Source organism: Coregonus clupeaformis, chromosome 10 (assembly GCF_020615455.1).
Source record: "Coregonus clupeaformis isolate EN_2021a chromosome 10, ASM2061545v1, whole genome shotgun sequence".
Taxonomy (NCBI): Eukaryota; Metazoa; Chordata; class Actinopteri; order Salmoniformes; family Salmonidae; genus Coregonus; species Coregonus clupeaformis.
The window spans coordinates 60,389,984-60,416,909 of record NC_059201.1 but is presented as its reverse complement, the minus strand read 5'-3'; the positions used below and the strand labels follow the sequence as shown (position 1 = coordinate 60,416,909).

The 26,926-nt window shown below is 43.1% G+C and overlaps 1 protein-coding gene across 1 annotated transcript in view; it reads left to right on the top strand.

Annotated features, from left to right (window-relative positions):
• Positions 1–24,608, top strand: part of rbpjl (recombination signal binding protein for immunoglobulin kappa J region-like) — a 30,300-nt gene extending 5,692 nt beyond the window's left edge. The window contains exons 5-11 of the mRNA XM_045223334.1: positions 6,207–6,381; positions 6,995–7,132; positions 7,628–7,740; positions 8,908–9,048; positions 9,503–9,658; positions 10,037–10,140; positions 23,304–24,608. Of these exons, the coding sequence (XP_045079269.1) occupies positions 6,207–6,381; positions 6,995–7,132; positions 7,628–7,740; positions 8,908–9,048; positions 9,503–9,658; positions 10,037–10,140; positions 23,304–23,577 (1,101 nt within the window). The 3' untranslated portion in view covers positions 23,578–24,608. The remainder of the gene's footprint in view (positions 1–6,206; positions 6,382–6,994; positions 7,133–7,627; positions 7,741–8,907; positions 9,049–9,502; positions 9,659–10,036; positions 10,141–23,303) is intronic.
• The last annotated feature ends 2,318 nt before the right edge of the window (positions 24,609–26,926 follow it).

Here is a 26,926-nt window from a genome sequence, read left to right as displayed (position 1 = left end):
TCAGCTGCCTACTCAGTTCCTCTCGCCTTGCCTCTACTCTCTCCTTCTCCCTTCTAGCCTCCAGTAGCTCCTCCCTCTGAACCACTAACTCCTGCTCCCTCTGGACCAATAGCCCCCTTAACCTGGTGGCCTCCTCACCTAACCTCCCAATACGCCCTGTCGCTGCTTCCTGCTGCCCCGTCGCCCATGCCGTGTGCCCCCCAAAAAAATTTTTTGGGGTTGCCTCTCGTCCGTCCGACGACGACACTGTTGACGCCGTTGCTCCTCTCTCGCCAGGGCCTTAACTTTAGCACATGGCCCTTTTCCCGCGAGCATGTCCTCCCAGGACCACCATTGGCCCACCTGGGCCATCGCCAACCTCTCCAGCTCCTTACCCGGCGCTTGCTCCTGGACACGCTGCTTGGTCCTGTTTTGGTGGGATCTTCTGTCACGATCGTCGAAGGAGGAACAAGGCGCAGCGTGGAAGGTGAACATATTTTATTTAATTAAGTGTACACACGAACAAAACAACAAACGATAACGTGAAGTCCTTGGTTCACACACATAAACCAATACGGAACAAGATCCCACAAAACACTGTGGAAAACAGCCTGTCTAAATATGGTTCCCAATCAGAGACAACCAGCAACAGCTGACACTCGTTGCCTCTGATTGAGAACCACTCTGGCCAACATAGAAACACACGAACTAGAACAGACACAAAGAGCACAAAACATAGACTCTACACACCCTGGCTCAACATAAATGAGTCCCTAGAGCCAGGGCGTGACAAATACTTTGTTATATACACTTTGTTGGCAATGACACAGGTCAAATGTTTTCTGTAAGTCTTCAAGGTTTTCACACACTGTTGCTGGTATTTTAGCCCATTCCTCCATGCAGATCTCCTCTAGAGCAGTGATGTTTTGGGGCTGTCACTGGGCAATACAGACTTTCAACTCCCTCCAAAGATTTTGTATGGGGTTGAGATCTGGAGACTGGCTAGGCCACTCCAGGACCTTGAAATGCTTCTTACGAAGCCACTCCTTCATTGCCCGGGCGGTGTGTTTGGGATCATTGTCATGCTGAAAGACCCAGCCACGTTTCATCTTCAATGCCCTTGCTGATGGAAGGAGGTTTTCACTCAAAATCTCACGATACATGGCCCCATTCATTCTTTCCTTTACACGGATCAGTCGTCCTGGTCCCTTTGCAGAAAAACAGCCCCAAAGTATGATGTTTCCACCCCTATGCTTCACAGTAGGTATGGTGTTCTTTGGATGCAACTCAGCATTCTTTGTCCTCCAAACACGACGAGTTGAGTTTTTACCAAAACGTTCTATTTTGGTTTCATCTGACCATATGACATCCTCCCAATCCTCTTCTGGATCATCCAAATGCACTCTAGCAAACTTCAGACGGGCCTGGACATGTACTGGCTTAAGCAGGGGGACACGTCTGGCACTGCAGGATTTGAGTCCCTGGCGGCGTAGTGTGTTACTCATTGGTAGGCTTTGTTACTTTGGTCCCAGCTCTCTGCAGGTCATTCACTAGGTCCCCCCGTGTGGTTCTGGGATTTTTGCTCACCGTTCTTGTGATCATTTTGACCCGACGGGGTGAGATCTTGCGTGGAGCCCCAGATCGAGGGAGATTATCAGTGGTCTTGAATGTCTTCCATTTCCTAATAATTGCTCCCACAGTTGATTTCTTCAAACCAGGCTGCTTACCTATTGCAGATTCAGTCTTCCCAGCCTGGTGCAGGTCAACAATTTTGTTTCTGGTGTACTTTGACAGCTCTTTGGTCTTGGCCATAGTGGAGTTTGGAGTGTGACTGTTTGAGGTTGTGGACAGGTGTCTTTTATACTGATAACAAGTTCAAACAGGTGCCATTAATACAGGTAACGAGAGGAGAACAGAGGAGCCTCTTAAAGAAGAAGTTACAGGTCTGTGAGAGACAGAAATCTTGCTTGTTTGTAGGTGATCAAATACTTATTTTCCACCATAATTTGCAAATAAATTCATTAAAAATCCTACAATGTGATTTTCTGGAGAGAAAAAAATCTCAATTTGTCTGCATAGTTGACGTGTACCTATGATGAAAATTACAGGCCTCTCTCATCTTTTTAAGTGGGAGAACTTGCACAATTGGTGGCTGACTAAATACTTTTTCTCCCCACTGTATGTAAACTTCCGACTTCAACTGTATATATTTTTGTAAACATTATATATATATATATATATATATATATATATATATATATATATATATACTACCAGTCATAAGTTTGGACACACCTACTCATTCTAGGGTTTTTCTTTATTTTTACTATTTTCCACATTGTAGAATAATAGTGAAGACATCAAAACTATGAAATAACACATATGGAATCATGTAGTAACCAAAAAGTGTTAAACAAATCAACGTATATTTTATATTTGAGATTCTAGCCACCCTTTGCCTTGATGACAGCTTTGCACACTCTTGGCATTCTTTCAACCAGCTTCATGAGGTAGTCACCTGGAATGCATTTCAATTAACAGGTGTGCCTTGTTAAAAGTTGATTTGTGGAATTTCTTTCCTTGTTAATGCGTTTGATCCAATCAGTTGTGTTGTGACAAGGTAGTGTACAGAAGATGGTAAAAGACCAAGTCTATATTTTTATGGCAAGAACAGCTCAAATAATCAAAGAGAAACGACAGTCCATCATTACTTTAAGACATGAACATCAGTCAATCCGGAAAATGTGAAGAACTCTGAACGTTTCTTCAAGTGCAATCGCAAAAATCATCAAGTGCTATGATGAAACTGGCTCTCATGAGGACTGCCACAGGAAAGGAAGACCCAGAGTTACCTCTGCTGCAGAGGATAAGTTCATTAGAGTTACCAGCCTCAGAAATTGCAGACCAAATAAATGCTTCACAGAGTTCAAGTAACAGACACATCTCAACATCAACTGTTCAGAGGAGAATGCTTGAATCAGGCCTTCATGGTCGAATTGCTGCAAAGAAACCACTACTAAAGGACACCAATAAGAAGAAGAGACTTGCTTGGCCCAAGAAACACGAGCAATGGACATTAGACCAGTGGAAATCTGTCCTTTGGTCTGGAGTCCAAATTGGAGATTTTTGGTTCCAACTGCCGTGTCTTTGTGAGATGCAGTGTAGGTGAACGTATGATCTCCGCGTGTGTGGTTCCTTCGTGAAGCATGGAGGAGGAGGTGTGATGGTGTGGGGGTGCTTTGCTGGTGACACTGTCTGTGATTTATTTAGAATTCAAGGCACACTTAACCAGCATGGCTACCACAGCATTCTGCAGCGATATGCCATCCCATCTGGTTTAGGCTTAGTGGGACAATCATTTGTTTTTCAACAGGACAATGACCCAACACACCTCCAGGCTGTGAAACAGCTATTTCACCAAGAAGAGGAGTGATGGATTGCTGCATCAGATGACCTGGCCTCCACAATCACCCGACTTCAACCCAATTGATATGGTATGGGATGAGTTGGACCGCAGAGTGAAGGAAAAGCAGCCAACAAATGCTCAGTATACGTGGGAACACCTTCAATACTTAATTTTTATTTTATTTAACCTTTATTTAACCAGGTAAGCCAGTTGAGAACAAGTTCTCATTTACAACTGCGACCTGGCCAAGATAAAGCAAAGCAGTGCGATAAAAACAACAACACAGAGTTACATATGGGGTAAAAAAACCTCAAAATATACAACAGAAAATATATATACAGTGTGTGCAAATGTAGCAAGTTATGGAGGTAAGGCAATAAATAGGCTATAGTTACAATTAGTATAATAAATAGGCTATAATTACAATTAGTATTAACACTGGAATGATAGATGTGCAAGAGATTATGTGCAAATAGAGATACTGGGGTGCAAAAGAGCAAAATAAATAACAATATAGGGATGAGGTAGTTGGGTGGGCTAATTTCAGATGGGCTGTGTACAGGTGCAGTGATTGGTAAGGTGCTCTGACAACTGATGCTTAAAGTTAGTGAGGGAGATAAGAGTCTCCAGCTTCAGAGATTGTTGCAATTCGTTCCAGTCATTGGCAGCAGAGAACTGGAAGGAATGGCGGCCAAAGGAGGTGTTGGCTTTGGGGATGTCCAGTGAGATATACCTGCTGGAGCGCAGACTACTGTTGGAAAAGCATTCCAGGTGAACTGGTTGAGAGAATGCCAAGAGCGTTCATAGCTGTCATCAAGGCGAAGGGTGGCTACTTTGAAGAATCTCAAATATAAAATATATTTTGATTTGTTTAACACTTATTTGGTTACTACGTGATTCCATATGTGTTATTTCATAGTTTTGATGTCTTCACTATTATTCTACAGTGTCCAAACTTTTGACTTGTACTGTATGTATATGTATGTATTTTCCTTTATTATTTTCCCCTAACCCTACCACCCCTCCCCTAATTGGATTAAACTAATGGACAACAACACTTAGGCTTCTATTTCCAACTTATGGATACTATATACATTTTACAGACACAGTATATTTTACATTTAGTTTTCTTTTATTTGTTTTTGGGCCCATTCTTCAGCTACCCTCAACCCCTCCCATCTATCTCTGAAGACCATACATTTTTTATTTATATTTGCCATACATTTTTCAACTGTGTTGTGATGTTTCACAAAAGTCTAAACATTTCTATTGTCATAGTTTCTACAGATTGTAAATTAAAGATAAACATTTTTGCTAAGAGTATTATTATATTATAGGGCCTCCTGTATCTCAGTTGGTAGAGCATGGCGCTTGCAACGCCAGGGTTGTGGGTTCGATTCCCACGGGGGGCCAGTATGAAAAATGTATGCACTCACTAACTGTAAGTCGCTCTGGATAAGAGCATCTGCTAAATGACTAAAATGTAAATGTAATATTATTGATCGATTGACTATGAATTTTCAAATCACCCAGTTGTGCTATCTGCTATTTGCAGGTAAATGTTGCAATTCTTCAGCCATTCCTGAACCTGTGACCAAAATCAAACTAAATATATGACCGACCGGCTCGATTCCTTCTTATGTAGCAAAAATTGAAATTGTGTTTTTTACGTTGGATAAAAGTAGAGACTCAGAGCTAGAAAATAGTATATCATATACTACAGTTGAGGAACAATGTGAAAGTAATTCTGCATTGAAAGTTGATAAACTTGTAACCTCACTTGTGAGAAAATGGCCCTTGAATGTTTTGGTACACCTACTGGAGAGCTCTTCTTTGTCTACACCTATTCAGCATCGTTCACACCCTTTTAGGCTTTAGCCCCACCCATCTCTTTAAGGATTCACATGAATCATCAGTGTATAATGACACCTTTGTTTTTAAGCCCTGGATTTCTAGCCCCTTGATATTATTGTTGGATCTGATTTTAATAGCTTACATTTCGATGGCCCTAATAAATAGATATGCCGATAGTGGACAACCTTGTTTTACTCCTCTTGACAGTTTAATACTTTCTGAGAAGTAGCCGTTATTTACTAACCTAGGGTTACTTACATAACTTTAACCCATTATATAACAAATTCTCAAAAATTGAAATATTCCATATATAAATTCCAGTCGTACTTTATCAAAGGCGTATTCAAAGTCAGCTTCTTAGACTTGCTTTCAATGAGAATGACAGATCTATAAGACACATTTCTATTTGAATTTGATTGGGTCGCCCAAAAAGTAACATATTGCAGCTTTAACCACTCTCAAATTCATAGACAGAGCTATGGATACAAGGACTGACTATTCATGATATAATAATTATAGTTTTAACCATGTTTTGGCAATATAGTGTTTGTTTACATTTATTTTGTTTACAAACATTGGAGTAAAACAAGCTTATATTTTGGGATCTGATGGGGTACAACAGTTGAAGTAAGCTCATGAGGCATTTATAAGTTATATTCTACAAGAATCATTGGGTATATATAATTCATTTATCAAAAAATGGATGTAGCAACTGCTGATTGTACCTTTAAGTGGAAAATAATCTAAAAGTGATCAGATTACTGAGTTTGGGTAATCCAAAAGTTACCTTACTGATTACAATTTCGGACATGGAACTAGTAACTGTAACGATTACATTTAGAAAGTAACCTACCCTGCCGCTATAATGACCCAGACAAGGTTTCAAAACATTTTATTACAAGAGACTGTTGACAGAACAAACACAGCGTATGAGGCACTGCTGAATGTTTGCATTTTCTTTTAACAGATGTTTGCCTGCGCCAAGTCCCTGTACATCTCCGACACAGACAAAAGGAAGCACTTTCGCCTGGTCCTCAAGCTCTTCCTTGGCAACGGGCAGGAGATTGGCTCCTTCCTCAGTAAGCTGATCAAAGTTATCTCCAAACCGTCCCAGAAGAGGCAGTCTATGAAGAACGCTGACTGTGAGTGAAAGGTGATCCTAAAGTGCCACAGTCCCCAGGGTCACAGTAGGGCTAGAGTGGAGGTGCAGGTTGCCACTCCTAGTTAGGCCAGACATTTGACCTTATGATCTAAGAGCACACAATACGAGTCCAGTTGTGTTGACATAGGCTCCTACCCCTTGCGAGATAAAAGGGAGAGGCGCCAGAGAGCTTTGACAGCTGAGATCACCCGTAGGATGAATGTCGAATTTCTCACCCGTAGGAGAATGCGTCACGGTGCACTGTGTGTGAAAGGAAAACATACCCACAATTGTCATGCTGCATCAGTCATTAATGAGAATGGTGTATGCTTATTTGTGGGCTTATTTGTGATGTGTATTTATTTACATTTGACATTTTAGTCATTTAGCAGACGCTCTTATCCAGAGCGACTTACAGTTAGTGAGTGCATACATTTATTTTTTTTCATACTTTTTTTCATACATACAAATACATGTATGTGTATTTGAGGTAGGGAAATGCGTCATGTGCACAACATGTGGAAGTGAAATGTATTTGTCATGCTGCATACTACGGCTATGTGTGTGTGTGTGTGTACACACGTCTGTATGTTTGCGTGTGTGTCCATTTGCAGTGTGTATTTCCGCGGGGTCGAGGGTGGCTCTGTTCAACCGCTTGCGGTCCCAAACGGTCAGCACACGTTACCTGGCCGTAGAACGAGGGGCCTTTGTAGCCAGTGCCAGACAGTGGACCGCATTTACAGTCACTCTAGGTATGAACGGCTGTCTGAACCGCTGTCTCTCAGTCCTCCATCTACACACTCTCTCTCTCTTTACTGCTGTGGGCAGAATGACTTGTCAGAGCCCTTATGAAAGGAATACGTAAATCTTCTAGCTGGTGGTAATGCTGGGACAATATTTGTTTTCCATCATGAAATAAATAAAAAACTTTGCTAATGCAGTAATGTATTCCAAGACAGACTTTGCAACCTTTCTCTGATTGGAATCATATCCCAAAAACTAAGATCAAGCTCACCTCAGAAGTAGACTCCATAGACTCATCTGTTTTTCATGTTTTCATCCTACTGCTACTCATTCACTTACATTATGTTTTAACTTATTGTCTGTCTGTCTGTCTGTCTGTCTGTCTGTCTGTCTGTCTGTCTGTCTGTCTGTCTGTCTGTCTGTCTGTCTGTCTGTCTGTCTGTCTGTCTGTCTGTCTGTCTGTCTGTCTGTCTGTCTGTCTGTCTGTCTGTCTGTGTGCGCAGTCGAGGACCAGCATGCTGACTCAGGAGAGTTCACGGTGTGTGAGGGCTTCATCTGCTACGGCTGTGTGGTTCAGCTGGTATGCACTGACTCCGGGGTGGCCCTGCCCCCAATGGTAAACACTCGCACATGCACAATAATTGGATATCACCTCAATGGTACCATTATACTGGAGACCTTGGTAGCTGCAGTTCAGTATTCTTTACATGCTGTAGTCTGACCACCTTAATTCCACTGTATTTCATAATTGGGGAAAATAATCGTGTTATAGTTTTTCCTTCTCGTAAGAACTCTGAGCAGATGTTATATGGTTTGCTGCACAGCAGAATCTATTGTTATTATTGTCTTGCTCATGTTCATAGGATGGGATTATTTTTAGGCAACCCCTCATGGCAATTGGCTGATCAGACCGCTTTCACGTACCCCCAAATTGGCATTTGAATAATACAGCTGATGGTTTAGAGTAACATACACCTACATTGTACACCTATACATGTTATTTTAGTTGAGGTAAATTGCTGACTGTTTTATTTTCTTTTGGAGTGGCTTGTATATTTTCCTATTTAAACTCTAGCGTGCTCTCTACCACGTTCACTGTGTTTGCTTACGGTTTGGTTCAGCTCAGGGCTTTGGAGGGAGATGAAATAGTGGTAGCACACCGTCATGCTGTAGACTGCAACCCCAGTGATGCTCTCTCTGGTACACGCTTAGAAAAAATGGTTCCAAAAGGGTTCTTTGGCTGTCCACATAGTTCTCCTTTGAAGAACCCTTTTTGGTTCCAGGTAGAACCCTTTCAGTTCCATGTAGAACCCTCTGTGGAAAGGGTTTTACATGGAACTCAAAAGGGTTCTACCTGGAACCAAAAGGACAGCCGAAGAACCGTTTTTAGGTTATAGATAGCAGCTTTTTGTCTAAGAGTGTAGCTTAGGACCAGCCAGGAGTTCTCTATGATGTGAAGATGATACCTTGGCTTGCCCTGACAGGAAGAAACAATCTTATTCAGGGGCCTCCTCCAGACATAACATCATCTAAGCCCATCTAAGTCATGTTATTAACAAAGCTATCATGTCGTATATAGATTTAATAAAGGTCCAGTTTATTTTAAAAAGAGAGGAAACCAACGGTGTGTCATATTGGATGATGGATTCCATTAGATTCCTATCATACTAGTACATATATTTCTTATTGTTGTAGTTAATTTTTTTTAAAGAGAGGAGGCCAATGATGTGTCAAAAGGATGATGGATTCTGTTAGATCCTTGATGTTTTTGGATTCCCTCCAGGTGATCCGCAAGGTGAACAAGCAGCACACCATCCTGGATGTGGACGAGCCCGTCTCCCAGCTCCACAAGTGTGCCTTTCAGTTCAAGGACAACAGCCAGATGTACCTCTGCCTGTCTAATGAGAGAATCATACAGTACCAGGTTAATATTACCCTATTCACACGATTGTGCCGACCCAAGCCTGCGCTTGCTCTGATATTTTCTGTTCACATTATCCTTTTCAGCACGGTTCCAGCAATAGTGGGTGGTATTGGGTAACCAGACCAGCTTAGTACAGCTTGGTTTGGCTTTGCTCGGTTTGACTCAGTAGTGTGAAAAGTCCTTATGAGAGGTAAAATGTCACTCTAGGGACATGATGATACAGGTCCATGCTATAACTCTCGCTAGCTCTCGCAATCATTATTTAGCCCAGAATTAGGTCACAGACCTACATTAGTAGCTAAGGGACAGTGTCACTGAACCTTCTCCTCAGGCCCTGGGTTCACTAGCAGTGAGACAGTTGTGGAATGGGGGGTGGGGGGTGGGGATGGGAGGGGGGGGGTTCAATGGGAATGGGGCATGGAGGCGTTAACCTCTTCACCTTGGGTCTTCCCAGGTCTCATCCAGTCTGAGGGAGCAGAGCAGAGAGGTGCTGAATGATGGATCATGTTGGACCATAATCGGTACAGAAGCAGTGGAGTATACGTTCTCTGAGGGCTTGGCCTGCGTTCAGGGCTCGGTCAGCCCAATACCTGTCATCACAGGACTGGAGGTGAGGTCTTAACACTACTGAAGCTGACAAAAAAATCAGATGAGGAATAAGGAACTGCAGTGATTCAAGGCTGATTTGCACCTTGTTTTCTGTTCCTGTCAATAAGACAAGAAAGTGTGGGTTTTTTATGTAAATTGTCACTGTACCATTTAAGAGACGTGGATGGGGGAAATGAGTACTGTATAAGAGTACTGTACAATATAGTACCCAAATAATACAGTACTACAACTACTACTATTGGTAGACTCCCCTTGTAGGTAGATCATTCCAGTTTTCAGAATAAGAAGTGTGTGTGTGAGGGTATTAAAAAAAAAAAAAAAAAAAGTGTAATGTTGATATGATGGTTTGATTGAATTAATGTTGAACGTGTCCTTTTAGGTGAATGGTGGAGGACATGTAGCCATGCTAGAAGTACATGGAGAAAACTTTGGCCCCCATCTGAAAGTTTGGTTTGGAAATGTGGAGGCAGAAACTATGTTAAGGTGAATTTTAAATCTTACAAGTAATTGTTCTTGTTCCATAATCAAGTAAATGCAATGCCTCAACCAGACCAGTGTTGTGTGCTTACAAAGGAGGACACATATAAAATGCCCAGTGCAAACTTGTTGTTTCAAGTTACTAATACCTGTGTAATTGTTGTAGTTACCAGGGTTATAGGCTTCATTGCTCTCTGGCCTATTTTAGTTTGCATTGCCTAGTTGCGTTTTATGGCCACTTCCAGGTGAATGTAGTCTGTTCCTGAGGATTACAAGCACACCAAAGAGCACTTGGAGAGGCCCCAGTCTTATTTAAAACTTCCGCTCTCATTCATTCTACCACATGAACTCCAGGTGGTACATGGGACAACACAAGTATACAACACAAATTTACTGATATTTCCACACTATGAGGTCAAAATAACACTAAAATTGTGAAAATTATGATAAAATAAAATAAAATGTTATTTGTCACATGCGCCGAATATAACAGGTGTAGACCTTACTATCATGTTTCAGGAGAAGACCCAGATGCAAACAGTGTTGAAGTAACAAAAGTTTACTAAAAAAACGGGGCAGGCAAACGACAGGTCAAGGGCAGGTCCGTAATCCAGATCAGAGTCCAAAAGGTACAGAACGGCAGGCAGTCTCAGGGTATGCCGACCTCTTCCTCTTACTCCGGGAAGAACAGGGGCTGATAACCCAGGGAACACTCAAAGGGTGAAAGACCCATGGCAGAGCAGGGAAGGGTGTTGCGGCGTATTTGACCCACACTAGTTGCTGGCTCCAGGTGGTGGGGTTGGCGGAGACCAGGCAGCGCAGAGTCATCTCCAGGTCTTGGTTGGCTCGCTCCGACTGGGCGTTGGACTGAGGGTGGAAACCGGAGGACAGGCTGGCCGACGACACAATGAACCGGGACGTGAACTGAGGACCCCGGTCGGAGACCATGTCCACTGGGAGTCCATGGATCCGGAAGATGTGCTGCACCATGAGGTGGGCCGTCTCTTTGGTGGAGGGTAGCTTGGGGAGAGGAATGAAGTGGCTTTGGAAAACTGGTCCACAACTGTCAGGATGGTGGTGTTGCCATCAGATGGAGGAAGACCTGTGACAAAGTCCAGGGATTAGTGAGACCAGGGACGGTGAGGAACAGGCAGAGGTTGGAGGAAACCAGCCCGAGCATGCCGAGGAGTCTTGTTCTGCGCACAGATCGTGCAGGCGGCGACGAATGTGGAGATGTCAGGAAGCATGGTAGGCTACCAAAAGCGTTGTCGCACAAAGGCCAGGGTCCGACGGGAGCCCGGGTGACAGGCAAGCCTGGAGAAGTGGGCCCCCTCCAGGACCGAGAAGTGGACAGTGTCCAGCCCATGATGGCACCAGTAGACCAGACAATAAAGGGGTTGTGTCGCCAAGAGAAACCCAATACCACGGGAACCTGAGGAGACTTAATTAGCAGGAATTGGATCGTCTCGCTGTGGTTCCCTGATACTCGTAGGTTGATGGGGGTGGTATTGTGGGTGACCCGGCCTATAGAGTGCCCGTCCAGCACTCTAACGTCCATGGGAATGGAGATGGGCTGAGTGGGGATGCCCAGCTCGGATGCCAGGGTAGCATCCATAAAGCTCTCATCGGCCCCAGAGTCGATGAGTACCAGGATAGTTTTCGACTGGTACCCCCACAGCAAGATGGTATGAAAGGGGGTGCGAGTAAGGGGAGAGGAAAAGTTATCCGTATGGCCCACCAGAGTACTCGCTCCTACCGGTGAGCCTGGTCTTTTAGTGGACAAGTGGACCGAAAATGACCAGTAGTCCCGCAATACAGGCAACTCTTCGTGTGAAGCCTGTATTGCCGTTCGGCTGGAGACAACCTAGCTCTGCCTAGTTGCATCGGCCCGCGAAGAGGTGAATTGGCAGACTTCGGAGACTCTCGGGGGAACTCGGGTTCTCTCGGAAATGGAGAAGTCGGGGACTTCCGGGATGCCTCGGAGGTGAGGTGGAATCCTTCCTCTTCTTCCTTCATTCCCGTAGTCGCCCATCGATCCGAATGGTCAAGGCGATGAGTGAGTCGAGATCCGTCAGTAGTTCCGGAGCTGCAAGCTCATCCTTTACTTCCTCCGATACTCTGTGCAGGAACATGTTGAACAGCGCTTCCGGGTTCCAGGCACACTCAGCTGCCAACGTGCGGAAATTCACTGTATCGTCTGCCACACTGCGGGATTCTTGCCAAAGCTGGAGTAACTTCCGGGCAGCCTCTCTCCTGGACAATGGAGTATCGAAAACCTTCGTTACCTCTGCTGTTTGAAAAAAGCGCCTGGAATTTTAGCCTGTTCAGATGGGTTGGTGTTTTTGGCCCGCCGCATAACGTCACCAGGCGGTCTGATTGTAATCGACCAATGACAGTTCATCTTTGATTTGTGTTTCTCCTACTACTACTGCCAGTCACGCACGGTTAAATTGGTACTCCTCATGTTGACATGCACAGGAGAGAGGTAGGTAGTTATACATGGCCAAAAGCAAGAGAGATTGTACAGTAGTAGTTGGCTGCAAGGCATCAATTGTTTGTTTGCACTTCCACTTGTTTGTCTTCCATCAGAGCAATCACTTTGTCTGATTTGGCAAATGCACAGCAAACTTCATCAGGTTAGCTAGCTAGCTAGACTTACACCAGCCAGTGGATTTGCAGCTGTCATCTTCCATCAAGGTTCTGTCCCATACATCTAGCATCCGGCAGAGGCAGGCGGCAGCAGGGAGCAACATTGCAAGAAGTAAGTCTCTAAGTAGTTATTCTTCTAGCTACCTATTATTATTAAAAGTAAAGAACATAATATTTTGGTGCTAGCTAACTACTAGCCTTGACACAACTAGGATAGCTAACTAGCTACTGACATAGATACCTGTAGCTAGCTACATAAAAAGTAATGTCAGAATCGTAAAGTGGAAACGCTGCCCTAGGACCAGGTCAGACGTTGCCTCCCACAATGTAAACAATGTTCCAACATAGCCAGCTACACTTTTCCCCTATGTCTGTGATTCAGCTAGCTAACATTAGCTTGTAGGAAGCTAGTTAGTTAGTTAGTTAGTTAGCTAACTTTGACGCAATTAGCTATAATACTAGGATACTGACGTGACATTTAGCTATATTTGCGATTCTGACATTGCTTTATTATGTACAGTTACCTAAGTAAATGTATGTAATGTCAGTATCCTACAGTCGATGCTAGCTAGCTACCTTGCTAATTGGATCCACATGGAAAGTGTAGGCTGGACATTTTACAGTTTACATTGTGGGAGGCAACCCGACTTCCATTGCCGCCTTTCCCAAAGGGTTCGGCTGATTTGAAAATGTATACAATAAAAATGTCCCTAATTTCATAAAACGATTCATAGAATGCGGTTGTGATAAACAGAGGGCTTACTGTTTTTCTCCTGTAAATGTGGCTCTAACTTTTGAACAGTTGGAGCTATAAGCTATTATGACCCCATTTCTGTGAAACCTAAGATTCTCAGGAACACAAGCTGTGTAGGACTTATTAGAGCAGTGAGTGGACAGGACCAGGGACTGGGGGAAAAAGCACCGCAATAATGTTATTTTCTACACAGAAGGTCATACACAATTATTGCCTGGTGATCTTCTTATCACTTCCCAATACCGTTCTGAATCATTTCAGTCTCAAGTTTTGAAGGAGCATGCAATTGGCATGCTGACTGCAGGAATGTCCACCAGAGCTGTTGCCAGATAATTGAATGTTCATTTCTCTACCATAAGCCAATGTTGTTTTAGAGAATTTGGCAGTATGTCCAACCGGCCTCGCAACCGCAGACCACGTGTAACCACGCCAGCCCAGGACCTCCACAACCGGCTTCTTCACCTGCAGGATCATCTGAGAGCCATCGGACAGCTGATGAAACTGGGTTTGCACAACAGAAGAATTTCTACACAAACTGTCAGAAACCGTCTCAGGGAAGCTCATCTGAGTGTTAGTCATCCTCACCAGGGTCTTGACCTGACTGCAGTTCTGCATCATAACTAACATCAGTGGGCAAATGCTCACCTTCGATGGCCACTGTCACGCTGGAGAAGTGTGCTCTTCACGGATGAATCCCGGTTTCAACTGTACCGGGCAGATGGCAGACAGTGTGTATGGCGTTGTGTGGTCGAGCAGTTTGCTGATGTCAAAGTGCCCCATGGTGGCGGTGGGGTTATAAGCTACGGACAACGAACACAATTGCATTTTATCGATGGCAATTTGAATGCACAGCGATACCGTGACGAGATCTTGAGGCCCATTGTCGTGCCATTCAACCGCCGCCATCACCTCAACCACCTTGGTCTCAGGGTCCAAGCCAAATTTATTTAGGCTCCTGAGGTTGAAGAGGCTCTGTCTTATTCACCACACTGTCTGTGTGGGTGGACCATTTCAGATTGTCAGTGATGTGTACGGCGAGGAACTTGAAGCTTTTCACCTTCCCCACTGCGGCCTGTCGATGTGGAAGGGGTTCCGTGCTCCCTCTGCTGTCTCCTGAAGTCCACGATCAGCTACTTCATTTTGTTGACGTTGAGGGAAAGGTTATTTTCCTGGCACCACTACACCAAGGTCCTCACCTCCTCCCTGTAGGCTGTCTCGTCGTCGTTAGTAATCAAACCTACCACTGTTGTGTTATCTGCAAACTTGACGATTGAGTTGGAGACGTGCGTGGCCACGCAGTCATGGGTGAACAGGGAGTACAGGAGGGGGCGGAGCACGCACCCTTGTGGGGCCCCTGTGTTGAGGATCACTCCCCTACCTTTCTTTTAAGGTATCTGTGACCAACAGATGCATATCTGTATTCCCAGTCATGTGAAATCCTTAAAATAGACTGATTTCCTTATTTGAACTGAAACTCTTTGAAATTGTTGCATGTTGCATTTCTATTTTTGTTCAGTGTATAATCAAAAGGTAAGGTGTAAGAGGGCAGTGAATATTCAGTTTCAATTTAGCAAATGATGGTATCGATATGAAAGTGGGTCAGATGTATTGCAGCTCATATTTTGTTTGTCTGTCCACCTGGTCCTGTGTGGTTCAGCTGGTAGAGCAAGGTGCTTGCAACGCCAGGGTTGTGGTTTTCATTCCTACGGGGGACCAGTACAAAAAAGTATGACAGCACTACTGTAAATTGCTCTGGATAAGAGCGTCTGCTAAATGACTAAAATGTAAATGTCAGTTTATTTCTGCAGACAAGCTCTCAAACCCCTCCAGGGTGGGTTCCTTTGGCATCTTGGAACTCCTGGTGGATGCGAAGGACTACGCAGGCTGCAGCACCACTCTTTTCCTATGGCCCAGATAGCCCCAGCACCAACTGACAAAGCTCCTATAGGCCAGATACCTGTAATATCTACTAATGTCTTCTATTGGTCATATAGCCCATCACAGATAGACGAGTAGCCCGTGTCCATTGGCAATTCCTACAGATGTTTTCGTGAGAAGGCAGATTTTCGGGATGTCTCATGGTCTGACAAACACTGCTGTAGCTCGGCGACCTGCCACGGCAGATGCGAACGGCCAACATAAGCGTTGGATCTTAAACTGACTTATCTTTTATGGGGATTGTTTTATGTTACTTAGATTGACGCACGGGTGAGTCAATAGAGTGTTATTAATGGCTGTGATAGGAGAAGTTGAGGATGGATCAACATCATAGTAGTTACTCCACAATACTAACCTAATTGACAGAGTGAAAGGAAGGAAGCCTGTAAAGAGTAAAAATATTCCAAAACATGCACCCTGTTTGCAACAAGGCACTAAAGTAATACTGTCAACACTTTGGCTAAGCAATTAACTTTTTTTCCGGAATACAGAGTGTTATGTATGGGGTAAATCCAATATAACACAGTACTGAGTATCACTCTCCATATTTTCAAGTGGTGGCTGCATCATGTTATGGGTAGGGCTGTTACGGTGACCGTAATACCGGCACACTAGCGGTCATGAGTCATGATGGCAGTCATGATGACTGTTTATTCATGGTAATTAGGCTTCTCCAAGCTCTGATGCTGCTGATGGTCATTAGTAGCCTACCAAACTTGCTTACTGCCTGGTACTCAGCACTCTATTGTCCCTCTAATCACTCTGACATCAATGCAAATGTATCAAAAATCGAATCAAACACTTCATGAGAGCCCATGAGCTCATGTTGCGCAACATTTCTATCGGCTATGCAATTGTGTGAGAAAAAAGTGATGGCCTCTATTAAAAAGAGGAGGATCCCATCAGCTTTCTATAGGCTAGGCCTATTAAACAGTACCAGTCAAAAGTTTGGACACCGCTACTCATTCCAGGGGTTTTCCAGGGGTTTTCTTTCTTTTTACTATTTTCTACATTGTAGAACCAGACTTGTGGAGGTCTACAATGTTTTTTCTGAGGTCTTGGCTGATTTCTTTTGATTTTCCCATGATGTGTAAGCAAAGAGGCACTGAGTTTGAAGGTAGCCCTTGAAATACATCCACAGGTACACCTCAAATTGAGTCAAATTATGTCATTTAGCCTAGCAGAAGCTTCTAAAGCCATGACATCATTTTCTGGAATTTTCCAAGCTGTTTAAAGGCACAGTCAACTTAGTGTATGTAAACTTCTGACCCACCGGAATTGTGATACAGTGAATTATAAGTGAAATAATCTGTCTGTAAACAATTGTTGGAAAAATTACTTGTGTCATGCACAAAGTAGATGTCCTAACTGACTTGCCAAAACTATAGTTTGTTAACAAGACATTTGTGGAGTGGTTGAAAAACTAGTTTTAATGACTCCAACCTAAGTGTATGTAAACTTCCGACTTCAACTGTATATATTTTTGTAAACATTATAGATATATACTACCAGTCATAAGTTTGGAAACCCCTACTCATTCCAGGGATTTTCCAGGGGTTTTCTTTATTTTTACTATTTTCTACATTGTAGAATAATAGTGAAGATATCAAAACAATGAAATAACACATGTAGTAACCAAAAAAGGGTTTATTCTTCAAAGTAGCCACCCTTTGCCTTGATGGCAGCTTTGCACACTCTTGGCATTCTCTCAACCAGCTTCATGAAGTGGTCACCTGGAATGCATTTCAATTAACAGGTGTGCCTTTTTAAAAGTTAATTTGTGGAATTTCTTTCCTTCTTAAGGTAGGGGTGGTATACAGAAGATAGCCCTATTTGGTAAAAGACCAAGTCCATATTATGACAAGTGCAGTGCATCTCCTCCTCATGGACTGCACCAGATTTGCCAGTTCTTGCTGTGAGATGTTACCCCACTCTTCCACCAAGGCACCTGCAAGTTCCAGGACATTTCTGGGGGGAATGGCCATAGCCCTCACCCTTCGATCCAACAGGTCCCAGACGTGCTCAATGGGATTGAGATCCGGGCTCTTCGCTGGCCATGGCAGAACACTGAACGAGCAGTATGGCTGGTAACATTGTCATGCTGGAGGGTCATGTCAGGATGAGCCTGCAGGAAGGGTACCACAAGAGGGAGGAGGATGTCTTCCCTGTAACGCACAACGTTGAGATTGCCTGCAATGACAACAAGCTTAGTCCGATGATGCTGTGACACACCACCCCAGACCATGACGGACCCTCCACCTCCAAATTGATTCCGCTCCAGAGTACAGGCCTCGGTGTAACGCTCATTCCTTCGACAATAAATGTGAATCCGACCATCAACCCTGGTGAGACAAAACCGTGACTCATCAGTGAAGAGCACTTTTTGCCAGTCCTGTCTGGTCCAGCATAGGTGGGTTTGTGCCCATAGGCGACGTTGTTGCCGGTGATGTCTGGTGAGGACCTGCCTTACAACAGGCCTACAAGCCCTCAGTCCAGTCTCTCTCAGCCTATTGCGGACAGTCTGAGCACTGATGGAGGGATTGTGCATTCCTGGTGTAACTCAGGCAGTTGTTGTTGCCATCCTGTACCTGTCCTGCAGGTGTGATGTTCGAATGTACCGATCCTGTGCAGGTATTGTTACACGTGTTCTGCCACTGCGAGGACGATCAGCTGTCCATCCTGTCTCCCTGTAGCGCTGTCTTAGGCGTCTCACAGTACGGACATTGCAATTTATTGCCCTGGCCACATCTGCAGTCCTCATGCCTCCTTGCAGCATGCCCAAGGCACGTTCACGCAGATGAGCAGGGACTTTCTTTTGGTGTTTTTCAGAGTCAATAGAAAGGCCTCTTTAGTGCCCTAAATTTTCATAACTGTGACCTTAATTGCCTACCGTCTGTAAGCTGTTAGTGTCCTATCGACCGTTCCACAGGTGCATGTTCATTCTTTTTTTATGGTTCATTGAACAAGCATGGGAAACAGTGTTTAAACCCTTTACAATGAAGATCTGTGAAGTTATTTTGATTTTTACGAATTATCTTTGAAAGACAGGGTCCTGAAAAAGGTGTGTTTCTTTTTTTGCAGAGTTTATATTTATATATATATATAACTTTTTTCAGAGAGTGTAGTGGTTGAACCATGCCCTATAACTGATTAGTAGGAATTCACAATAAGTAGGGGCTATGGGTCTATCTGTGATTGACTGTATGACTATTTGAAAACACATTGTATTGTGTGTACTGGCAGTGGTCACCAACCATCCACCTGGAGATCTAATCTCCGGTAGATTTTCGCCCCCAGTCATCACATACCACAACAGATTCCGCCAAACAAGTTCTTGCTGAGAAGTTAAGTGTAATTGTGTGTGTGTGCAAGAAGTGTGCAATACTAACTCTTCCATCTTTCCTGTCACGGGATGAGATGATAGGTGTGTATAGTAATATCAGTGTTGGAGAAAGCTGGTGATGAATAAACACACTACTTTGTTGTACTTTATACCTCCTATCTGATTATGTTTAGCTAACACCCTCTTACTTTCACCATAATCTGTTTTCCTCTCACAGGAAACACCTCTCACAGGAAAACCCTTAAAGAGCTTGAGCACATGTAAAACAATAACTTGAAAATATACTTACATGCCATTTAGACTTTAAATATAACCTTATTTATGATCTGTTTATTATGTTATGTAATAACTGAGGATTTATGAAGAATGACAGCAACCTTTCATTGCAGTCTGGTGTCTTTACTTACAGTCAAGAGCAGAAAGCATTAAGAAATGTATAATTCAATAGTGTTTACTAATTAGAAACATTGAAATAACTTCTGTCGTAAAATTATGAAATAAACTTTGTGATGATACTGAATATTTTACCATGTAGTCTGCCCTGTAGATAATCATGGCATTCTGCAATGAATAGACAGGGTATAGGCCAGGATGGTCCACCATGCAAACAGGCTGTTCTGGGCCTGCATCTTCTGCATCTTCTGGTGACCTACTGCATCTTCTGGTGACCTATTGAAAACAGTACAACAATGATTTAACAAATTAAATTATGTATGCCTTTTGTTTTGATGACAAGGCAAAGTAGCCTACACACCTGTGGAAGTTCGTTGCTTTCAGTGTCCAGCTCCAACTGACAGGTTGAATACCATGTGCCTTTGTTGTTGTTTTTTGAAAGGGTAAGGGGGTGTGCTCTAGATGATTCTATCAGCCAATCAGGGCTGTATGTAAATATATTCAAATATGTATCCCCACGTCCACACAGTCGGACTGAGCATTTCAGTGACCCAATGAGGCTCAGGGAATAAATTATAAAAAATATACAGTGGGGAGAACAAGTATTTGATACACTGCCGATTTTGCAGGTTTTCCTACTTACAAAGCATGTATAGGTCTGTCATTTTTTATCATAGGTACACTTCAACTGTGAGAGACGGAATCTAAAACAAAAATCCAGAAAATCACATTGTATGATTTTTAAGTAATTAATTTGCATTTTATTGCATAACATAAGTATTTGATCACCTACCAACCAGTAAGAATTCCGGCTCTCACAGACCTGTTAGTTTTTCTTTAAGAAGCCCTCCTGTTCTCCACTCATTACCTGTATTAACTGCACCTGTTTGAACTCGTTACCTGTATAAAAGACACCTGTCCACACACAATCAAACAGACTCCAACCTCTCCACAATGGCCAAGACCAGTGAGCTGTGTAAGGACATCAGGGATAAAATTGTAGTCCTGCACAAGGCTGGGATGGGCTACAGGACAATAGGCAAGCAGCTTGGTGAGAAGGAAACAACTGTTATTATTATTAGAAAATGGAAGAAGTTCAAGATGACGGTCAATCACCCTCGGTCTGGGGCTCCATGCAAGATCTCACCTCGTGGGGCATCAATGATCATGAGGAAGGTGAGGGATCAGCCCAGAACTACACGGCAGGACCTGGTCAATGACCTGAAGAGAGCTGGGACCACAGTCTCAAAGAAAACCATTAGTAACACACTACGCCGTCATGGATTAAAATCCTGCAGCGCACGCAAGGTCCCCCTGCTCAAGACAGCGCATGGCCAGGCCCGTCTGAAGTTTGCCAATGACCATCTGGATGATCCAGAGGAGGAATGGGAGAAGGTCATGTGGTCTGATGAGACAAAAATAGAGCTTTTTGGTCTAAACTCCACTCGCCGTGTTTGGAGGAAGAAGAAGGATGAGTACAACCCCAATAACACCATCCCAACCGTGAAGCATGGAGGTGGAAACATCATTCTTTGGGGATGCTTTTCTGCAAAGGGGACAGGACGACTGCACCGTATTGAGGGGAGGATGGATGGGGCCATGTATCGCGAGATCTTGGCCAACAACCTCCTTACCTCAGTAAGAGCATTGAAGATGGGTCGTGGCTGGGTCTTCCAGCATGACAACGACCCGAAACACACAGCCAGGGCAACTAAGGAGTGGCTCCGTAAGAAGCATCTCAAGGTCCTGGAGTGGCCTAGCCAGTCTCCAGACCTGAACCCAATAGAAAATCTTTGGAGAGAGCTGAATGTCCGTGTTGCCCAGCGTCAGCCCCGAAACCTGAAGGATCTGGAGAAGGTCTGTATGGAGGAGTGGGCCAAAATCCCTGCTGCAGTGTGTGCAAACCTGGTCAAGACCTATAGGAAACGTATGATCTCTGTAATTGCAAACAAAGGTTTCTGTACCAAATATTAAGTTCTGCATTTCTGATGTATCAAATACTTATGTCATGCAATAAAATGCAAATTAATTACTTAAAAATCATACAATGTGATTTTCTGGATTTTTGTTTTAGATTCCGTCTCTCACAGTTGAAGTGTACCTATGATAAAAAATGACAGACCTCTACATGCTTTGTAAGTAGGAAAACCTGCAAAATCGGCAGTTAATCAAATACTTGTTCTCCCCACTGTATTTTGGAGTTATATTCTAAAATTGAACACACACAGTCATTTATTAGACATAAAGTGATGATAAAAAAATACAATTAAAAAGACTGTTCCACTTAGCCAACATTCTCATGTAAAAAGGAGGTACCGTGTTTCAGATGAAGATTCATTTTTGTCCTCTACAAAACATGTTCTTTAATTAATCCAATGGATAGGACCCATGGTCCACAATGGAGTTCAAGTGGCTTGAGTACCATTGGATTTGCTTGGCTCAGCTGGCCCACTCTTCAGCCCCTTGTAGGGGTGTACAGAATGTTCCACTGCAGCATCAGGTGTCGCTGAGGTTTTAGGTAATGTGACCAAGTCCAAGCATTTGTGCTGACGTCATCACCGCCCTTAAACCTCACCCAAAATGCTGACATATCACATGCTAGGGTCTGGCCATAAGGTTCCGCAAATATCCTCACCACCACAAGATCAGTGTTTGTATAACATCGTAATCCACAATATGCTCTTTGTACCCAGGCTGCAGGCAATTTGTGAGAGAAACATGATCTTCCACTGCCATGTAAATGAGGCTGGATTCATGATTTTTCAATGAAGTGCTTAAAATCAATCCTATTATTCCGAGATTTTTGCCTTGGACTTAAACATCTATGACTCGGGACTTAACTTGGACTTGAGCTGTATGACTCAAGAGACTCGAGAGACTTGGATTTCCCCCTTCCAAAAGAGCAGCATCACCTTCACCTCCTGTTAAATTCTGTTATTACACCGTGAACATACATTCGTGGCAATTATGTTACTCAAAGCAGAGAATCTTAATGGGTTATATGGGAAATTACTGTTAAATTCTGTTCTGCCTAGTGCCGCTGCGCTGGCAGGTGCGGAAAGGCAGGGGGAAATATAGAGCACTGTCCTATATTTTCAACGCTTGTCACTTGAAAATATGCACTCTCAGCAAGAGTTTCCGTGAATGTTTATTCTCAGCCAACCACAGACCTCTCAACGCGCATGTAGTGGGCGGGGAGAAAGCAACAACACTTGATTCTAATTGGAAATGTCACAATAACAGTCAAACTGTAGCTGTACTATCAACACTAACTGTACATCATCATTTGGATGGCCTTTCTATTGGTAATGATGATTCAAAAACCATTTATTTAATGATCTGTGAAGTTTATTATGTAGGCATATGTACTGTATTACTATGCCTTGTGTAAGGAAAACAGAAAATATAACCTGAATTCAAAAATTGCATTGATATTGGTATAAAACACTTAACCATTGACTTGAGGGCTCGAAACCCAAAATTAGGGACGTGACTTGACTTGACCTGAGCTCTGGAACTTGGGACTTGACTTGAGACTTGCCCATTGTTACTTGGGACTTGACTCGAGAACCAAAGGTTAAGACTTGAGACTTGCTTAGGACTTGATAAATTGTGACTTGGTCCCATCTCTGCTATTATTGGTCTCAAAACTGAAAATATTTGCCAATGCTTCCAGCAGAACCCATGAAGATTAAGGCCGGGATTCAATCCAATTAACGACTTGAACACAGCGGTAAACCTATAAAGACAATTTCAATTGCAACAATGTCCGTGTTCACTGTGGGTCACGTGGATGTCAGCTCAAGCAGAAATCGCCTGCAGTACATTGCAGTATACAGCTTGTTTCACTGTCTTTGAATCCCAGCCTAAAACCCTGTCTAATCTAGTATTGGTGAGACCATGAGCAGTGTGTTCTCTATATCTTCAAAAGAAGCACATTTCGATTAACCAGTTTAAACCAACAACAAAAAAATATTTGAAACAACTCTGCTTTACTTCTAACTTAAACCACTACTTATTTAGCACTAAGCGACCATGCCTGGATTCTACAGCAAGAGCTGCCCGACTCACCTCTCAATTGTGTCACTGCAGGTCACCAAAGTCCATGCTGTGTGTGGTTCCAGACGTGTCTGTGTTCAGTGGGGAGTGGAGATGGCTGCGGCACCCCATCACCGTACCTCTGTCCCTCATCCGTCTGGACGGTCTGATCTACAGGAGCACCTTCAGCTTCACCTACACCCCCGAACACAACGCCCCCCCGCAGGCCAGAGGGGCACTGCAAAATGCCCCAGACTCTGACACTCTCATAGACTCCATCCACCAAGAGTTCACACGCACCAACTTCCACTTGTTCATGCAGAACTAGCTAGCGCTAATAGCCTTAAGGAGAGCTGGGCTGCATTCCGATTCCTTACCCTTCTCCTGAAGTGTGCACTCATTCACTCCTCTTCCTGCATTTAAAAGCATTGGATTCGAGCAAGCAAGGCTGGAGGAAGTTTCCACCATATTCCTCACAGCAGCTCATTTCTTTTATAGCCATTGGGGGAGTGTACAAGTGCACACTTTGGCAGAAGGGTAGAGAATCGGAAAGTAGCCGGGGTGCTAATACATCTACAGATGTAGGATCTTAATTTGAGCAAGTTTTCTACAGAAGGAAAATACTCCTGCAGCAACAGGAAATGTGAATTATTATGTGAATTATAATTAATGGACATTTATGTAGGGGTTGCACATATCTAAATGGAAATTACAAACTTTGGAAGCCTTTTTAAAACTCAACTGCACTACAAGTTTGCAAATTCTTTCCAACAAAATCAATCAATAAAATTAAGATCCTACATCTGTAGCGCTATGGAGAGCTAGTGCTATCCCAGAGCAACTTATCTCTCGTACAGCTTACTTGCTAGCATTTGCAGAACACTCGCACATTTGTTATTATGTGCTGATGGCAGAATACATATACAGTAGTGATGTAGCCTGGGTGGTGCTGTTCTGTTTTTGTTTTCAGCTTGTCCATTGTCTTACTAAGACAACGACGTAGCATTGCTAAGTGCAGAAACAGTTAGGTATCCTGGCTAATCTTGACGCTTTATGACAGAAGGCTAAGCTAAGCTGAAGAGAATGCTAACACAGTGAGTCACGATCTCTTTACCCAGTCACAGCTCTTCCAGTAAAGAGACCCATTATACAGCCTGTTCAATGGCACTGTTGAAAAATACAACATTTTAGTGGAAAATGAATTGTAAATGCCTTGAAGCAAAATTACAGTAGAGAAGGAAAGTGCATGTGGCGACAGAGCAGAGGAGGTTGTTATTTCTGGAGAAATGACAGTCATCGCTGAAACATGAATGTTATAAGTGAAATACTGTCAGTTCCATACAGTGGGGAAAAAAGTATTTAGTCAGCCACCAATTGTGCAAGTTCTCCCACTTAAAAAGATGAGAGAGGCCTGTAATTTTCATCATAGGTACCTGTCAACTATGACAGACAAATTGAGGAAAAAAAATCCAGAAAATCCCATTGTAGGATTTTTTATGAATTTATTTGCAAATTATGGTGGAAAATAAGTATTTGGTCACCTACAAACAAGCAAGATTTCTGGCTCTCACAGACCTGTAACTTCTTCTTTAAGAGGCTCCTCTGTCCTCCACTCGTTACCTGTATTAATGGCACCTGTTTGAACTTGTTATCAGTATAAAAGACACCTGTCCACAACCTCAAACAGTCACACTCCAAACTCCACTATGGCCAAGACCAAAGAGCTGTCAAAGGACACCAGAAACAAAATTGTAGACCTGCACCAGGCTGGGAAGACTGAATCTGCAATAGGTAAGCAGCTTGGTTTGAAGAAATCAACTGTGGGAGCAATTATTAGGAAATGGAAGACATACAAGACCACTGATAATCTCCCTCGATCTGGGGCTCCACGCAAGATCTCACCCCGTGGGGTCAAAATGATCACAAGAACGGTGAGCAAAAATCCCAGAACCACACAGGGGGACCTAGTGAATGACCTGCAGAGAGCTGGGACCAAAGTAACAAAGCCTACCATCAGTAACACACTACGCCGCCAGGGACTCAAATCCTGCAGTGCCAGACGTGTCCCCCTGCTTAAGCCAGTACATGTCCAGGCCCGTCTGAAGTTTGCTAGAGTGCATTTGGATGATGCAGAAGAGGATTGGGAGAATGTCATATGGTCAGATGAAACCAAAATATAACTTTTTGGTAAAAACTCAACTCGTCGTCTTTAGAGGACAAAGAATGCTGAGTTGCATCCAAAGAACACCATACCTACTGTGAAGCATCGGGGTGGAAACATCATGCTTTGGGGCTGTTTTTCTGCAAAGGGACCAGGACGACTGATCCGTGTAAAGGAAAGAATGAATGGGGCCATGTATCGTGAGATTTTGAGTGAAAACCTCCTTCCATCAGCAAGGGTATTGAAGATGAAATGTGGCTGGGTCTTTCAGCATGACAATGATTACAAACACACCGCCCGGGCAACGAAGGAGTGGCTTCGTAAGAAGCATTTCAAGGTCCTGGAGTGGCCTAGCCAGTCTCCAGGTCTCAACCCCATAGAAAATCTTTGGAGGGAGTTGAAAGTCCGTGTTGCCCAGCGACAGCCCCAAAACATCACTGCTCTAGAGGAGATCTGCATGGAGGAATGGGCCAAAATACCAGCAACAGTGTGTGAAAACCTTGTGAAGACTTACAGAAAACGTTTGACCTGTGTCATTGCCAACAAAGGGTATATAACAAAGTATTGAGAAACTTTTGTTATTGACCAAATACTTATTTTCCACCATAATTTGCAAATAAATTCATAAAAAATCCTACAATGTGATTTTCTGGATAAAAAAATCTCATTTTGACTGTCATAGTTGACGTGTACCTATGATGAAAATTACAGGCCTCTCTCATCTTTTTAAGTGGGAGAACTTGCACAATTGGTGGCTGACTAAATACTTTTTTTCCCCACTGTATATCATAACTCCAAGAAACTCCTTTCAAGCAAATACTGTATATGTGGAAAAAATTGAGAGATACTTGTAATTTAATCTAAATTTGTGACTGCATTGGACTGAGCTTGTATTGCCCTTTAACTGAACAGCACTGCCATTATAATAATTCACTTTTTATTTATTTCCCTCTTATTTTCTGCTAATCTGCTAGACAAAGCATGGTTACTTTTATCGGTATCAATTTATTTTCAATTAGCAATGTAGTGCAGTCATAAACTATTACCTGGACACAAGATAATTGAAGTAAAATAATTTCACATCCAAATTAAACAGTTTTTTTGTATTTTTGTCCCACAGTAGGGTCGTTTCACGAATAGAGTGCTTTTTATGTCCCTCAGGAATTATGTATGTACATTTTGATGAACACTCAATTTAACAGTTGGATCACATACATACATACATACATACATACATACATCTATGCAGTAAAATAACTACTGTTTTCATTAAAATAAGTTATTTGTTTTCTCTGTAAATCCCCATTTTGGCATGTCCCACGTCATGTACGTCCAACTTCTAGGAAGAATTGAACCCACTTAACTCTAAGATTTCACCAAGTTTTCACTATCATTTTAAAGCCCTAGTAATTTTGTAGCTTTGGGAAAGACATTTTGAAAGATGTTTTACTTATTTAATGTAGTTAGTAATTAATTTACATGTGTCGGTCAGGTGAGCTGGTTCTACTCTTTTTGG